The sequence below is a fragment of the Thermobia domestica genome, chromosome 13 (genome assembly GCF_964235325.1).
Source record: "Thermobia domestica chromosome 13, izTheDome1.hap1.1, whole genome shotgun sequence".
Classification (NCBI taxonomy): Eukaryota; Metazoa; Arthropoda; class Insecta; order Zygentoma; family Lepismatidae; genus Thermobia; species Thermobia domestica.
Window position 1 is genome coordinate 202,684,493 of NC_137466.1, and position 17,499 is coordinate 202,701,991.

At 38.2% G+C, this 17,499-nt stretch overlaps 1 protein-coding gene across 2 annotated transcripts in view; it reads right to left on the minus strand.

Annotated features, from left to right (window-relative positions):
* The window catches only part of LOC145668959 (uncharacterized), a 590,098-nt gene that overhangs the window by 105,240 nt on the left and 467,359 nt on the right, over positions 1-17,499 (minus strand). The window contains exons 6-7 of one of the 2 annotated variants that reach the window (XM_081737250.1): positions 14,325-14,475; positions 4,388-4,625 (exon numbers count right to left, since the gene is read on the minus strand). In XM_081737250.1, coding sequence (XP_081593376.1) covers positions 4,388-4,625; positions 14,325-14,475 — 389 coding nt within the window. The remainder of the gene's footprint in view (positions 1-4,387; positions 4,626-14,324; positions 14,476-17,499) is intronic. The other variant, XM_081737251.1, reaches the window with a different exon arrangement.

A 17,499-nucleotide genomic window follows, 5' to 3' on the forward strand; every position in this document is an offset into this window, starting at 1 on the left:
TTTTAACCTTTCTTCTTACATACTATTTCAGTTCATTTAATTTTCCTACTTTCTCTAAGTCTTCTATCTTGTCACTTTTACATTTATGGTTTCACTAGTTTTTGTCTGTTTCCCTTCATTCAGCTTTCTGGACAACTGTTTAAACAATCTTCGATACCCCTGTTTCCATACTCTTGTCTCTACTATCTTCTTCAAAATAACTAACGAATTACTCATTTATAACAAATACACAAAATGTAAAAGAATGTACGGAACAACCGCTACATTCACACTGCCTACTCAATGTTGCTAGGTTCTTGCAGACTATGAATTTTCATTCCGCTCTGTGACTGGATTTAGAATGTTTGACAAACTCATGACAAATTTGGTAATTTAGAATAACTTCATATACGGTTAAAGAAAGCTAGCATCTAATAACACTAGTTAACAAATTTAAACTTTTTGTTTGTTACATGAGAAAAATCACCTGATCTTAAAGGAACTTTTTGCGCTGAATTCGAATATGCACTCGGTTTCTCTCCATCACGTACAGTTTTCCCTAACAGAGGGATTTTCGGGAAATTCCCTCAAAAATTTCCCTTTTTCAGATATTTTATTCCCCTAGCTCCTGTCCCCTTACATATAGTAACATAGAAATTATACCTAAGTATACCTTGATTTATATTTAATAAACCCTAAAAGTTTCGTAAAAATCGCTTTGTTCTTTCTAGAGAAATAAATATATTTGTATGTATACTGTGTGCACTGTTTATTGCACCTGATAGTAATGCTTTCAGATCTCCTGAGTTGGGGTAAAAACGATTTGCTTTATTACTACAAACACAGACATAAAATGAATATTTACAATAGTCAACAACACACTTGTATTGCTCTCTGTAAATTAGAAGCGTGTATAAAAATAGAATGTACTTCCAACGTATATTTTTTTTAAACGTACAGTATATGTATATCTTAATACATATATATACAATTCTCCAAGTTTTTTCGTTTTGTTCATGAAATGGTTATCAATATTTGTTATCAAATGTAACAGAATGCAAAAGAAAGAATGGAATACAGACTCATTGTTGACAACAATGAACTAATGCAGTCTGAATTTTCCACTACGGTATCGTTTCCCCCCTCCCCCCGCGCATTTCTTTCTTTCTTGTGTCTTGACACCTGGTGAGGGAGTTTTGTACATTTTTATATTGACGTGTGGTTTAACACTACTTCACTTTCAAAGTTGTCTTTGCTGCTAAGAGTGCTTTCATGTTTGATCTTAACGGCATTATACCCAACTAAGACCAGAAGTTTAGTTTGTGATCAGTACAATGGCGTCAAGAGGACGGCGTTCGTGTGTTAACTCACCAAATAGTTTTTGTTATGTGTGTGGCCAGTTTGTAGTTAAAGGACAGTGTAGATCCATTACGCAATCGGTGAAACTAGCATATTATATATATTTCGGATGTCGTGTGGGAGATCAGGACAAAACTTGGGCACCCAACATAATTTGTGCGTCGTGCTACGTCACTTTACTTGCATGGGCCAAAGGGAAACGGAGGTTCATGAAATTTGCTGTACCAATGGTGTGGAAAGAACCCACCAACCATCTGGATGATTGTTATTTTTGTCTCACAGTAGTTAAGGGACATTCTAAAAAAAGCAAATACACAATAAGTTATCCCAACGTTAAATCCGCAACTAGACCTATTCCGCACGGGGATGAACTTCCACTTCCCGAGCCCCCTACCAACTGGGAAGAGATATGGCCAAAAGACTCTGATGATGATCATGACCTTGATGAACCATCGACATCAACATGTACATCCAAGGATCCAACGTTCATCCCTGACTGTGTTCGCGAGCCACATTTCATCCGGCAATGTGAACTTAATGACCTAGTCCGTGATTTGCACCTGACAAAACAAGAGGCGGAACTTCTGGGATCAAGGCTCCAGCAGTGGAACTTATTGGATGCAGAAACGAACATATCAGTGTACAGGAAAAGGCATGTTCAATTTTCAAGCTATTTCTCAATGCAAGATAATGTGTGCGTATGTACGGATATAAATGGGTTGATGGCGGAGCTAGGAATTCCTTACGTTCCAGAAGAATGGAGGTTATTTATCGACGCGTCAAAGGTCAGCTTTAAAGCTGTCCTTTTACATAATGGAAATAAAAAACCTTCTATACCACTTGCACACTCAGTGAAGATTAAGGAATCCTATGACACCATGTCAACTTTGCTAAATCTTATAAATTACAAGGACCATTGTTGGCAAATATGTTGTGATCTCAAGGTAGTTGGTATTTTATTAGGACTGCAGTGCGGTTACACGAACTACCAATGTTTTTTATGTTTATGGGATAGCCGAGCTGATGACAAACATTATGAAGTGAAGGAATGGGAACCTAGAGTGAATTACGTACCTGGAGAATGCAACGTCAAATACGCTCCTTTGGTAGATCCTAATAAGATATTACTACCGCCACTTCATATCAAGTTAGGACTTATGAAAAACTTTGTCAAAGCCATGGACACATCTGGTGAAGGTTTCAAGTATTTGCGAGATAAGTTCCCTAACCTGAGTGATGCTAAGATTTCAGCGGGAGTGTTTATTGGTCCCCAAATTAGGAAATTAATGCTTGATGATAGCTTTGACAGCAAGTTAAACAGTGCTGAGCTAGCTGCCTGGACAGCATTTAAGTGTGTTGTGCGCAACTTTCTGGGCAATAACAAAGCTGAGAGTTACACAGAAATCGTACAGGACATGATACAGAAATACAAAGAGTTGGGTTGTAGGATGTCTTTAAAAATCCACTTTTTGCACTCCCATCTCAGCTTCTTTCCTGCTAACCTAGGTGCTCTCAGCGACGAACAGGGGGAAAGATTCCACCAAGATATAATGGCAATGGAGAAAAGGTACCAGGGACGATGGGATCCTTCAATGATGGGGGACTATTGTTGGGGTCTTGTTAGAGAATGCAACATTTCTTACAAAAGAAGGAAGTAATGTACGTTTTTGTAACCCAATGGAAGTTTCATATATTGTGATAGTTTTGATTGTCTTTTCATGACCTTTTGGTACATTTGTATTATTGTTTATTGTAAATTGTCACACTTGTAAATTATATTGTATTATATTTTATATATGTGTTTGTGGTAATAAAGCAAAACGTTTTACCTCAACTTAAGAGATCTGAAAGCATTACTATAAGGTGCAATAAACAGTACACACAGTATACATACAAACATATTTATTTCTCTAGAAACAATAAAGCGATTATTACGAAACTTGGAGGGTTTGTTAAATATGAATCAAAGTATACTTAGGTATAATTTCTATGTTAGTATATGCAAGGGGACAAGATCTTGGGGTGTAAAATAAACGAAAAGGGAAATTTTTGAGGGATTTCCCCGAAAATCCCTCTGTTACGGGAAAATCGTACGTGATGGAGAAAAACCGAGTGCATATTCGAATTCAGCGCAAAAAGTTCCTTTAAGAACAGGTATTTCCTTTTATGTAACAAAACCTTTGTTAACTAGTGTAATAAAATAAAACGTGTGGTACGTTAGAGGCGTTGTTGCCAAAGTCTCTGCGTCAATAGAGACGGGTAGATTTGGCCACAAGCTTACCACGTGTAACAAGTCTTAATTCCTTAATCATAGTAATATGACAGGACGATTTGTAATGTAAAATTTCTAAATAACAACAATAATAGTGTTCGCAATATTCGACAGAAAGTTGAACATTCAACTACAGGTAAAATAAATCATAAGTAACCTTGTTTGTCTACAGTCCATTTGATATAACATGTCCTTTCTGACAGTTGCTTTCTTCTGTTTTCTTTTCTTCCTACACGTGGTCATAACAATCAGGCAAGAACTGTTTTTATGGCAACAGCACGTTCAGCCAATTATAGTGGCTCATTTCTCTCGTTCTACAATGGTAAACATTCCACCTTTTCCGAACGTTGCCAATTTGAATATAAACAAATGCACATTTAGTTTAATGAAATGTCAACTTGAGTAGTACATCTGCTGGTTATTGAGAGCATTCTTTATAGTTATCTTTCGTGTCATTTAATTTTATAAAACTAAGATTTACTTGCAGTAAATAATTTCGTGTTTCAATACTTGACGCAACATCTGGCAACACAGCATTGAGCACCGCATGCGCACAGTGAGCTGTCAGAAAGGACAAGTGATATCAATCGCACTTTAGAAACACCGTAAAGAATACTGCAGTGATTGGCGAACAGCCAATCCCCTTTGTTTTGTTTACAACACGTGAAATATATCTGTCGGACGCCATCTTTCCTTAACTTCACGATAGCTATTGGCTGTTGTGCATATTTCTGTAAATATTGAGTCTGGTATTGGTATAAAAGTAAAATTACTTACCATTTGAGCGACGCAGAAGCAATGCCTAAAGTTATGGAACGGAACTTCATTGTAGTTCTTATAGACCTCGTAAAGGAATTGACGTAGAACAGGAATCTCAATGCCAAACTTAGTTGTGAGATCGAGGTCCAGATACATTTGCTGCAGCAAAAGTAAGATCTCTTCATCCTCCCACTGCCAGTTGTCGAAAGTTGGCATCCGCAGGTATTGCCTCACGTCCTCTGATACCGCCACATCGCTAAACAAAAACCAAGATAAAACAAAGAGTCAGTTCACGTTTCTTAATTACAGAGCTTAATTCTACATCTAGGATATAATCTTTTCATTTAGGTTTACTAAATGACTTGTTTGCTACTCGAAAGAAGATTAAGAATAGCAAATATAGCGTAATTTCACATAACGTACATGTGAAAAAAGTTTAATTTATGCGGTCTCTTATACTTTTGGTGCTCAGAAGAAATGCTACTTTCAATTTATGTAGAACTAATATCAGAACATGTAGCTAACACAGAAAAGAATTAAATCCTCTTTCGTGGTACAAGTTATTGATGGTTGACTTGTAGTTTAACGTCTCTTTTCAGCACAAAGGCTACATGAGACATAGATCGAGAGCAACCATTTTTGACTGGCTGATGGATGACGTCAGAGCGTATCTTTCTGCTCGGAGCAGGCAACTGGAAAATCAGTAAAATCCATGGACGAGATGGGGAGGGCGATTGGGAAATGTTAAGAAGTGTTGGTAGTATACAAGAAGTTATGATTCCATAAGTGCAGGACTATCAAATCCGCTATTTGCCAACACTGCTTCGACAACATGAGATTGTTCTGTCTGCTCCGTATACTTTTGTTGTGTTTACTGAAAATGGAAGAAGCAGATTATTACGTTATACAACTTCGAATTGAAAAGGACTAGCATACAAACCATGTGAGCTAATAGCGGGAATCCAACCAGGCTCTCTCGTGCGGAAGGCGCACCAATCAATCCGACCAATTTGTTATATACCAATAAAAGGGCATGCTAGTGCTATGAACTGCTTTCCAACCCATATAGTCTTTTGTAGAAAGAAATACCCCGCATGGCATCTTTTAAACATGTATTGCTACTATTAGGAATAATAAAACTAATTGCTTTTCCGTTTTACTGATTACTCAAACGACAAAATAGGATTCCCTGATAGCTCATAATTAGCAATCTGATCCCTGGTTTGGATGACCTAGATTCCATACCCGATAGTTTATGTGGTTCGAAATACGTCAAAAGAATGGAGAAACCGCTATATTGTGCCAGTTAAAAAAAAAAAAAACACACACACAGAAGTCGTCCAAGAATGTGGCAACTACAGAGGAATAAAACTTTTAAGCCATCCAATGAAGCTTTGAAAGAGTGTGATAGAAGCAAGATTGAGAAAAGAGACAGAAATAACAGAGAACCAATTTGATTTCATTGCATCCAGGACGATCGACAATGGATGCAATATTTGCACTTAGGATGATAACGAAAAAGTACAGAAAATACTAGAACATTCATATGGTTCTCATCGACCTAAAAAAAAAAAAAAAAAAAAAAAAAAAAAAAAAAAAAAAAAAACCGTATGATAGAATTCTACGGGAGCTTATTTAGTGGACACTGAAAAAGTGTGTTACGCATACATACATCTGTGTATTCAAGATGTGTATAATGGATGTAGAACAAAAGTGAAGAGCGCTTGCAGAATAACAGAAGAGTTCACAGTTAAAGTACGATTTAATCGGCGATCCAGTCTTAGCCCATACTGTGATGGACGAGCTAACAAAGGATATCCCAGAGTTATCACCTTGGAATATGATATTTGCAGATGACATTGTGCCTGTGAGTGAGACCAAGGCCGCTCTGCAAGAGAAATTAGATGACTGGAGAGGAGCATTGGAGAGCAAAGGGCTTAGAATTAGTAAAACCAAGACATAATATTTACATTGTTCTTGTAGGAAAAAATGTAACTGAGAATACAAGGCTCAACTGGACGAAGAAGAAGTGGTAATGACGAGGAAATTCAAGTACTTGGAATGAATTCTGTAGGCAAATGCAGGAATATAAGGTGTACACGGCAGAATTAACAACGGTTGGGTAAAATGGAGAGTAGTGCCAGGAGTGTTGTGTTACTGTAGGGTACCAATACGCCTTAAAGGAAAAGTTTACAAAACAGTAGTAAGGCCTGCCATAGGATACGGAGTAAAATGTTGGACAATTAAGAAGCGAGAGGAAAAGAAGTTGCATGTTACAGAGATGAAGATGCTGCGGTGGATGTGTGGAGTGACGCGGAACGACAAAATTAAGAATGAAGTGATCTAGGGAACAGTAAAGGTGAGACCAGTAGTAGAAAGACTGCAAGAAAGTAGACTGAGATGGTTTGGACATATAAGGAGAAGACCTTTGGAACGTAGCTCACCGAGTAGATGTTATTGTACTGAATGGGAAAGGAGCCCAAGGCCGGCCAAAGAAGAAGTGGAGAGATTGTATTAATAACAATATGGTGCAGTGTAGTGTCACAGAGGATATGACACAAGATAGAAACAGGTGGGTAAAAGCCAAGACTACTCTATATAGAGCAGTCTTGGGTAAAAGCGATCCAAAAAATCGACCCGAGCTAACTGAAAAAAAAAAAAGGTTTAGAAGAAGGGGAACAAATGTTAAACAGAAGGTTCATTACTTGTATCGTATTGGTCTGAAAAGGGACACTGAACTCGACATTAACGAACAATCCACGTGACGAAGTGAAATTTGAATGTTTAAATTTTGTTTACGGTACAGTCACCAGCAACAAAGTTACACACATCTTTAACTTTCTTTTGATAATTTTACAATTTACAATTCTGTGAACAAAATTGCAATATACGTACGTGACACAGAATAAATATAAATGATCATCTTTAGACAGAAAATGAAATATTTTATGGGTGAAAAACTTGAGTGATTTTGGATAGGGAGAACACACCTTTTCGCGCATAAAAATTACACAACCAATCATCCAGGGGTTTCGAAATTTGGATTCTGTTTAACAAAATACATCGAATCCATACTCTGGGATCCACTACACATAACTTTTTTTTCTTTTGTATGGCACTGTTACGTTCCTTTCCAAAATAACTGAAGTTTTTCGCCCATAACAAAACATTGACACAGTCAATCTTCTTGATGTTCCGAAATTTGGATTCTGTCTGACAAAATACATCGACTCAATACCCTGGATTCCCCTACACAGAGTGCCTGTGGCGTGGAAGACCTGGGTTCGATTCCCGGCGGGAGCTCATGTGGTTCGGATTCCACGTTAATCAATAGGTCCACGTCTCATCTAGCCTCGCTGCTGAACGGGACGTTAAACTCAAAATCAACTCAACTCAACTCCCCTACACAGAACTTTTACTTTTTGTGTCTGGCTGTGTTATTAGCGGGTCCTTTAAACTCACTTTAACCATATGATGAACAAGGTACAGAGAGATGTTTTCGTTTCTTTCTAAACATAATTATTCTTTTGCCTCAACGCTTGTAGTTTTTAAAGAAAATTACGCATTAATTATATTCTATTAAAAATCAATACTTTTTTACCTATATAGTATTGACACAGTGGTTGCTAAGACAAATTAAAGAGAATTTCCAACTATGGAAGCAAAAGATGTGCTTTAGCTCTTTGGAAAGTAGCTGGAGCTGACGCAAGTTGTTATTTCCTTAACTAAAAATCCATGTAACCACCGACATTAAGAACTAAGGATTCTATTTTATGTTATCTGAAATCATTACACTGTTTTGGTATATAACTTTTAATGCACGTAGGAGCATAGAAAATTTATTAGAATGTTGATTAATTAGGGAAAGAAATCGATAGTCCTTCCGTGTAGACGTTCTTTAATATAAGACGAACTGGAAATCTATTTGTGGAACGCAGAAAGATGAGCCAGAACTACGAAGGGAATTTCCATGATTCACCTCAAAGGAGCAAGTTTTTCCTCCCTCTTTTTTTAAATCAAACTTAATCAAAGTAATTGTCTTTTAAAAATACTCTCCTCCTCCTCCTCCTCCTCCCAACTTTCTGCTCCGTGTCGCATTTCCTCGAGTAGGCTCGTGGCTCCGGACTTTAATCCACTCGTAAGCCGCATTTTCAATTACAATCAAGTGTTGACTACATCATGAAACCCAGGCTTAGTTGCTAAGCAACTCACCGCGATGGCAAAACACCACTGAGTCTGAGGCAAATGATGCCTGTGTAAGGAATTCTTCAGTCCTGTCGGAGCCGTTAAAGGAAGAGATAAATCAGATCCCTTTAGTTGAAAGGCAAATAAACGGAACAGCGACTAGGGTTTCTTCCATACTCTTGAAAACTTGTTGGCATCCCCGCATACAAGGAGAGTCAGAAAACTAATGAGACAGATGCAGTTAGTTTAGTACAGATATGTTATGAAACTTAAACCGTAATAGCTTTTGTGCTCGCACTATTGAAGTACAAACAAAACTGGCCACCAAGTGTGTTTGAAAATCTATGTACTAAGAAAGTAAAACTTTATTTATTTATTGTATTTATTTATTGAGATTGTACCAAAATATGAAACTAGACGATTTGTACAGCTTTACTACGTATGGGTAGTTCAATATGTAAGCTTCTCTAAGACGTAAAAAAATATTTTTTAAGATACATTTGAGGAACGTTTTTTGAAAACTAGATAGAGCACAAATACTGAGACACAGAAACGTGTATATGGGATATGTATCCTTTTTATGCTACCAATTAAGGTGGGAAATCAGAATTGGCAAATCTCGATACATGCCGTGTGTATGGCATACTAAATCATAAAAGTTTTGTCATAACTTGACAGAGGTTATGTACAATAATAACAAAAATGAAATTCCTGTCAAAAGGATGTTTTGTGCACTATCGAGTTTTGAAAAATTGCTCCTCAATACATACGTGTGTAGGTGAGTCCTTCCTCATCTCTTCATGTAATCCCCATTGAGATTCTGGTATTTGTCTTATCACTGGCGTATTTACGATTTTTTTTCGGGGGGCTTTGCCTGGAAATGTCTAAATTCTGCAAGATATTTCATTTAATTTACTATAGTAAGTAAGATTTCGGGGGGGGGGCTCAAGCCAGGAAGCCACCCCTCTAAATACGCCACCAATTTGTCCAAACCTTTTGCAAAAAATCAGGACTCTAGCTATTTAGCATTCCACTTCACTTCTTCATCTGTTTCGAATCGTTTACTTGGCAAAGCAGACTTTAACACCGGAAAATGATGGAAGTCACTCGGCGTTAAATCGAGGCTGTATCAGACACGTAGCCAGGATTTCGTGAAGGGGGGGGTCCGTGACATGAAATACTGTGGTCATCACAAAAGGGGCTCGATCACTCTAAACTATTTTACTGGAACATATATTGGTTCGTTTAGCCAGGATTTCGTAACGGGGGGGGGGGGGGGGAAGTGACATGAAATTCTGAAGGCCCAGGAGCTCGATCAATCTAAACTACTTTACTATCAACATATATTGGTTTGTTAGGACAATAAAATGAGGATATGTTGGCAAGTATTTTAATAAACTATGAAGAAATTTCGAGCAAAATAATAAAAAAAAAGTATTGAAAAAGATTTTGCAATATTTGCGTTCTTCTCCTGTTTATTCAAATATAACAATTTTCCTTCCGTTATGGCCTCAATTATTAAAAAAAGTACATACTGAATACTGTCTTGTAAACTATCTTCTAATATAAATAAAATAAAGAGTTTGTTTGTATGTTTGTCTGTCTGTCTGTCTGTGTGCGGCCTGGGGACCAGACGAGTGAACCGAGAGTTACCAAATTTTGGTCAGGGGTACCTGGCCCAGGCCTCAGATAGAGACGAAGCGTTTTTTTTTTTAAATTTCGAAACAGTGGGTTCTCAGGGGGACGTTTACCGGAACCGGCTTGGGAACCAGACAAATTGACCGAGAGTTACCAAATTTTAGTCACGAATACCTTGGTCCAGGTTCCAGACCAGAGTTAAACGTTTTTGTCGAAATTCGAACCAGGGTGGTCTCAGGGGAGCATTTACCGGGACATGTAAAAGTAGTAGAAAATGACCGATATTTATTTATTTATTTAACACCAACAACATTAACAATGGAAAGGATTTGGGAAGGTATCGGCCAGGGCCTGTTTAGTAGGTGCCATCCCGGTATTTGCCTGGTAGGACTGAGGGAAACCCTTGAAAACCTCAGTCAGGATGGTAAGCAGCAGGAATCGAAGCCACGACTTCCCGAATGCGAAGCCAACACTCTATCACTTGAAATCAATGGTGAAACTCCAGTCGCATTAACTTCCAAATTCACTCTATTCGGCTTCGGGCCGGGGGTCACCGGAGGGGGGTCGGGTGAGATACCAAGACGTATAAAAGTAATCCAAAATGACCGATATTAGTGTCAAATCCATAGTTTTCGCGGTCGTTGAAATCAATGGTGACACTTCCATTAGCGATGACTTGCAAGTATGCGGGCCGGGAGTCAGCGGGGAGTGGATACCGAGACATGTAAAAAATAGCCCAAAATGACTGATATTAGTATCAAATCCATAGTTTTCGCGGTCACTGAGATCAATGGTGATACTTCCACAGGCGTTGACTTCCAAATACAGCCCCTGTGCGAAGTATGTGTATATTCAACTAGTTTTACAATATATGCGTTCCTTTCTCTGTTGAATCAAATGCTAACAGAACTTTCTTTCAACATATTTTTTTTGTTTTTATTATTCCGTCAACTACTGTCGGTTCCAAATGACAGGTTAAAGGAGCAACAGAAAGTTGTCCTTGAAATAATATGTTTGATACTGCAAGGATGCGATGACGAAAAGTTATGATTAAAAATGTGCACGCTGTTACACAACGGCACTTATGCTTTCGAAAGCTGGAAATCTCCCTGACTAGTAGCAGGAATTCTGAGAATTCCATAACTTTTCTTGAATTTTCAAATTCCCTGACTCTTCCAGAATACCTCGCTTACCTCGCCACCATATTGCAAGTAATACAATTCTCCTCATAAGAAAGAGTAAGCAACAGCTTCCTGTAGTTTTCTTTTCAATTTTTAACGCTAATCCTTCTTTTTGTCATTTCATTTTGTTTTATCCTTTCTTAATTTTTTTCATTTCTGGTCTCGAAGGGGAAGGTCCGGACCCCCTGGAACCCCCCTTGGCTACGTGCCTGGCTGTATGAAGAATGGGGCAGCCGTTCCAACCCCAATTCTTCAATGTTGTGTCTTGTTTGCGTGCTGAGTGGGGGAGGGTGTTATCGTCAAGAAGAATAACACTATAGTTGACAGGAGACCAGGTCGCTTATGTCAAACCTGAACCATTCTTCAGGAGAACGCAATTTAACATAAGCGACCGGGTCTATGATGGGAGTGCTAAATAGATTACTGATTTTTTTTTTTAACACAAATTGGTGCAACGGTGAGACAAATGCCTGAATCTCAATGGGGATTATGTGGAGAAGTGAGGAGAGACTTACCTACATATGTATGTATACTTTACAAATGTTTCTTAAAAATACTTATTTTACAGCTTAGGAAACTTATATATTGAACGATGCACGTGTAACTTTCGTTGTGACAGAGATTATGATATTTTGAGTGCCTTATTCCAGTGTTCTTTCCCGTTTTTCTTAAGACTTCCAAAGTATCTCCGAAAACTTTCTTAAGCATCTCCTTAAGACTTTCAAAACAAAGCATACAATTAACGAAAGTCTTACAGAACGTCTATGTTCGTCTGTTTAGCGACAGGTATCAGGGCAATAACGGTAAGAGATAGCGCGAAACGTTTCTGATATGGATTCAATGTCCAAAGGATAGGTAGATAGCAAGAAACGTTTCTGATATGGATTCAATGTCCAAAGGATAGGTAGATAGCAAGAAACGTTTCTGATATGGATTTAATGTCCAAAGGATAGGTAGATAGCAAGAAACGTTTCTGATATGGATTGAATGTCCAAAGGATAGGTAGATAGCAAGAAACGTTTCTGATATGGATTCAATCTCCAAAGGATAGGTAGATAGCGGGAAACGTTTCTGATATGGATTCAATGTCCAAAGAATAGGTAGATAGCGAAAAACGTTTCTGATATGGATTCAATGTCCAAAGATTCGGGCGATAGCGGGAAACATTTCTGATATGGATTCAATGTCCAAAGAATAGGGAGATAGCGAAAAACGTTTCTGATATGGATTAAATGTCCAAAGAATAGGGAGATAGGAGAAAAGTTTCTGATATGGATTCAATGTCCAAAGAATAGGGGGATAGCGAGAAACGTTTCCCTGAAGAACCCATCCTATGGATTTAATGTCCAAAGAATAGAGCGATAGCGATAAACTTTTCTGACATGGATTCAATGTCCAAAGAATAGGTTTCATCTCTATCATTATCCGTCCATTGCAACCGAAAGTGCTAGAACTTTACGTCAAGTGAACAGACATATTACTGATTATGGTACTGTGGTTCTTCTGAAATAAACTTAGTCAAGGTAGGTCATCATTATAATAGGTATTCTGCTATTATTGGCAGCTCACTTCTTCACCTTCTCCCTCTCTTTCCTGCTACCGTACCATATGGCACGTCCCTCATGATACAGTCCTTCTTAGCCAAAGTTCTAACAAGTTTCTCTTCCTCTTCTTAATAATATCTAAAATTGTTCTTTTCTCTCTCCACCATTTCCAACACCTTCCATTCGTTTTCCGCTCGACCTAGCTAACAATTTTTATCCTTCCCCATATCCACATTTCGAACAATACTAACAAATCTAAAAAAAAAAAAAAAAAAAAAAAATACAAAACTGTCATTCATATTCATATTCTTTCTTCAGTGTGCCGGTTGTATCTAGTTTCCTAACTCAGCTTCTTAATACGTCGTTTCAATTGGCTTAAGTTTAGTCTAAATTAGGTTCAACATCACACTTCTTGGTTTTACCGGGCGAAATAGGATGTCAAGAAAGTTCTTAGGTTACGTCTTCAATTCGGCCATACATCATTTTTTTTTTTTTTTTTTTTTGTCTGAAGCAAGAAAATGAGTACCAACGAATAATGGCTCATGTATGACCATTAGCGCGCGTACCACAGGTTGAAAAACCATGTTCCAGAGTAAAGACCACGTTTACAATAACACAGCCACACACACACACAAACACACAAAGTGCTGTACAACAACCCCAGTATTTTGTTATACAGAATCAAACTTCCGAAATCCCAGGGCGATTGATCGTGTCAATTTCTTATGGGCGAAAAATTTGAGCGATTTTGGATAGAGGACACACATTTTTTACCCATAACAACAAACTGACACGATCGGTCTTCCTAGGGTTTCGAAATTTGGATTCTGGAATCCGTACCCTGAGATCCGCTGAACAGAATTTTTGTTTTTTGTATAGCTATGTTACGTGTATACTTTCTATCCAAAGTTGCTTGTTTTTCGCCCATGAAAAACAAGAAAAAAGACACGATTGATCGTACAGGGGTTTCGAAATTTGGATTCGGCATAACAAAGTGCATCGAACCCATATCCTGAAGTCCGGTGCAGAGAACTTTTTTTTTTTTCTATAGGTGTATTACATGTATCTTCCCTATCCAAAATCGCTCTCAAGTTTTTCGCCCACGACAAAAAATTGACACGATCCATCTTCCTGGGTTTACGAAATTTGAATTCTGTGTAACAAAATACATCGAATTCATAGCCTGAGGTCCGGTACACAGAATTTTATTTGTGTGTGTGTGTGTGTGTGTGTGTGTGTGTGTGTGTATGGCTGTAAATGTTTCTAATTGATTGTTTCACAATAAATTCTTATAAAATCAAGCACTGTGTTAACTATCCACCTTCTTCTCTTTTCATTGAATTAATTACATTTTGGTGAGATTAAAAGGTTGGGTTGGGATACATTTGTCCCACCTAATCTACTTACCATATCTTCGTAAACTTCTCAAAGACTTTTTTCTTTTCTGTTTCACTCTTTCGTCGGTACTGCATGCGGTTCCAGTAAGGACGGCAGGAATCCGTAGTCGGTGGAAGGTGCAGCTCTTTATAGAATCCTGTAACAGACAACGGACAAAGGTCTACTCTTACGTCAGACAATACTGGTAACACACTTCTATACTTATTGTAATTCTTAAATGTTACACACTTTGATTAAAATTAAATGCTTGAGGCAACTTTCTTTTCACATACTATATATATAAATATACAGGGATAGACAAAAAATTTAAAAACACTTCATACAGGACACGTAAGTTTGGCAATCCACTGTACAACAAGTGTTGCGGTTGCCGATCGTTTTTTGTTTTCAATCTGTCATGTGGACCTTCCTCTTCCGTCAGCAGTAACCAGTTCATCTGTGAGTGTCGTGGTGTGAAAGTGGTGCGGTAAAATGGGCGATTTGACAGACTTCCAAAGAGGCATGATCGTTGGAGCCCGTCTGGTTGGAGCTTCAGTGGCAACAGTGGCAAACATTGTGGGGGTATCGAAAGGCATTATGTCCAATGTCACGAGGGCATACAATTCACGGGCAAACGACGTTTGCAAGCACAACAGTGGTCGAAAGACAATCCTGTCAGGTAGGGACCGGAAGGCATTAAAACGGATTGTAGCAGCTAAAAAGAAGACCACTGCAATTAAAATTACGTCTAAACTCAATTTCGGCCTACAGAGCCCGGTTTAATCGAAAACAGTGCGACGGGAACTTCATAAAATGAAAATTCATGGCAGGGCCGCTATCGCCAAACCCCTGGTCACAGAAGTAAATGCGAAGAGGCGTATCCAATGGTGCAAAGACCATAAGGCGTGGACTCGTGAGCAGTGGAAACACGTAATGTGATTCGATGAATCGACCTTCACCTTGTTTCCAACAACCGGTCGTGTTTAAGTATGGACAACACCGTCGCAGGCCTAGGATATAGACTGTCTGCTCCCAACTGTAAAGCATGGGGGTGGTTCTGTTACAGTATGGGCAGTGACATCGTGGTTCTCTGCAGGTCCCATCATAGCCCTGCATGGAATGATGAATGCTAAGGCGTATGAGGCCATTTTGGGGGACCAGGTTCTACCCATGGCCCAAATATTGTTCTCTGGTGGTGATGGCATCTACCAAGATGATTTGGCACCCTGTCACGCTGCAAAAAACGGTGAAATCATGGTTTGAGGAGCATGTCCAGGAGCTATCACACCTTCTCTGGGTCCCACAATCACCAGATCTGAACATCATTGAGCCATTGTGGTCTGAGTTAGAAAGGCGTGTTCGGTCTCATTACCCTCCACCAGCATCCCTTAAGGAACTGGAGCATGTTTTGGAGGAACAATGGTACAAAATTCCACACACCATGATTCAGAAGCTGTATACGTCCATTCCACGTCGGATACAAGCTGTCTTCGACGCAAAAGGAGGCCCCACACCATACTAGGTATGATTTTCACACTTTTGCAAACGTTTTCGATTTTTTTGTGCAACCCCTATATATAAATATATATATATATATATATATATATATATATATATATATATATATATATATATATATATATATATATATATATATATATAGGGTTACATTGAATGTTCTAAAAATGGCGCCCACTGACCACAAAGCGCTATTCTACAGCTCAAAATAAAGCGAAATTGCTATGTAATGATTTAGTAGGCTCCGGAGTCTCCTTCAATTGTTATGAATAATCAAAAATTTCACTATGTGTCAACGTCGAAAATTAACTTTAAACTGATAGGATTGCTCTGGGAATTCATCAAGCAGCTACATCGATTGTTGCGCTAATAGATGGTGCTAGTGTCAACGTGTACCGACTTTAACTTCCATCTGGAGAGAACCGACGTAATTATTTGATAGATTGGTAGATCTACTCTATGGTTGTTTATCCGCAACGTTGCCACATAGTGCAATTCATGTCTCCAAACGAATTCCCAAAAGATATATATATATATATATATTCCACTTTATCTTGACGTAGTCCGTGAGCACTATTTTTAGAACGTCCGATTATATATATATATACGTGTATACACGAGCAGAAACATATCGTTTCGTCGCGCCGTTCGTGTAGGGATCGCTGCAGAAGTCGACGCGTAAGCGATCTGCGGAACTGGGTATATATACTCCGGATGCAAAAGCATATGAAACCACTGCCGAACTGTCAGAAGGTATGAAACAAGCTTTCACTCTGCAATGCTACGCAAAATGTCGCACCGGAATCCTTGGCGGCGTATTATCCTTTGTCAAGAGAATGACGGTCGACAGACTGATCCTTTGGACATTTAATGTTACCTATCTCAGTAACACTTATCGAAAGCATTGTTGTTCATATCACTCAGTTCTTTCCGTATAGTTACTTACATACGTTTAGTGGTTTATGTTAGTTAATTCCAGGGGTACGGGACTTTGTAGCCACCCTGTATAAAGCATAAGTTTATGTTTTATGAGGCGTGCTGAAATCTGTTCTGTGCATTTCCGTTTCAACCAATTACTGGATTATTTATCAAGACAGCTATATGAAGCTCTTTAAATTTAAAACTAAGAATCAACTCTGAAAATGTTAAAAAGATTCTCCAGAACAGGCTGTGTTGAACAAAAAGTCAATAAATTCCTTTGCGTTTTTTTTTTTTTAAAAAAAAGGACACCAAGATAATAAAAATAAATTTAATTTAGGCTGTAATACGTGAAATAAATAAACCAGGATAATGAAACTATGAAATTACACCTTTGCGACCTCAGAGTATGGTAATTCACATGGAAATAATTGCAAAACAATATGATTCGGTTTTAGAATGCTCAACTTTCTCAAACTAATTTCAATTAAAGAATAAGAAAAAAATAATAAAAATGATTAAAAAAAAAGGGAAGACATTTATACACCTACTGATGTATGAAACTATTTGCTTCAGCCGCCATCACTTCTGCAAGTGACACTTTCGTATGCAGTTCTTTTAAATAATTTCCGAGACCAGAACTAATTAATTTTCAGACGAAAAATGATTTCGAGACGCTCGTTAAGAGAACAAGAAATTCCAATCTACGAAGCATTTATTCACACCATTGATGTAAGTCTCACCTAAATTAAGATTCTGTTGGGAGAAA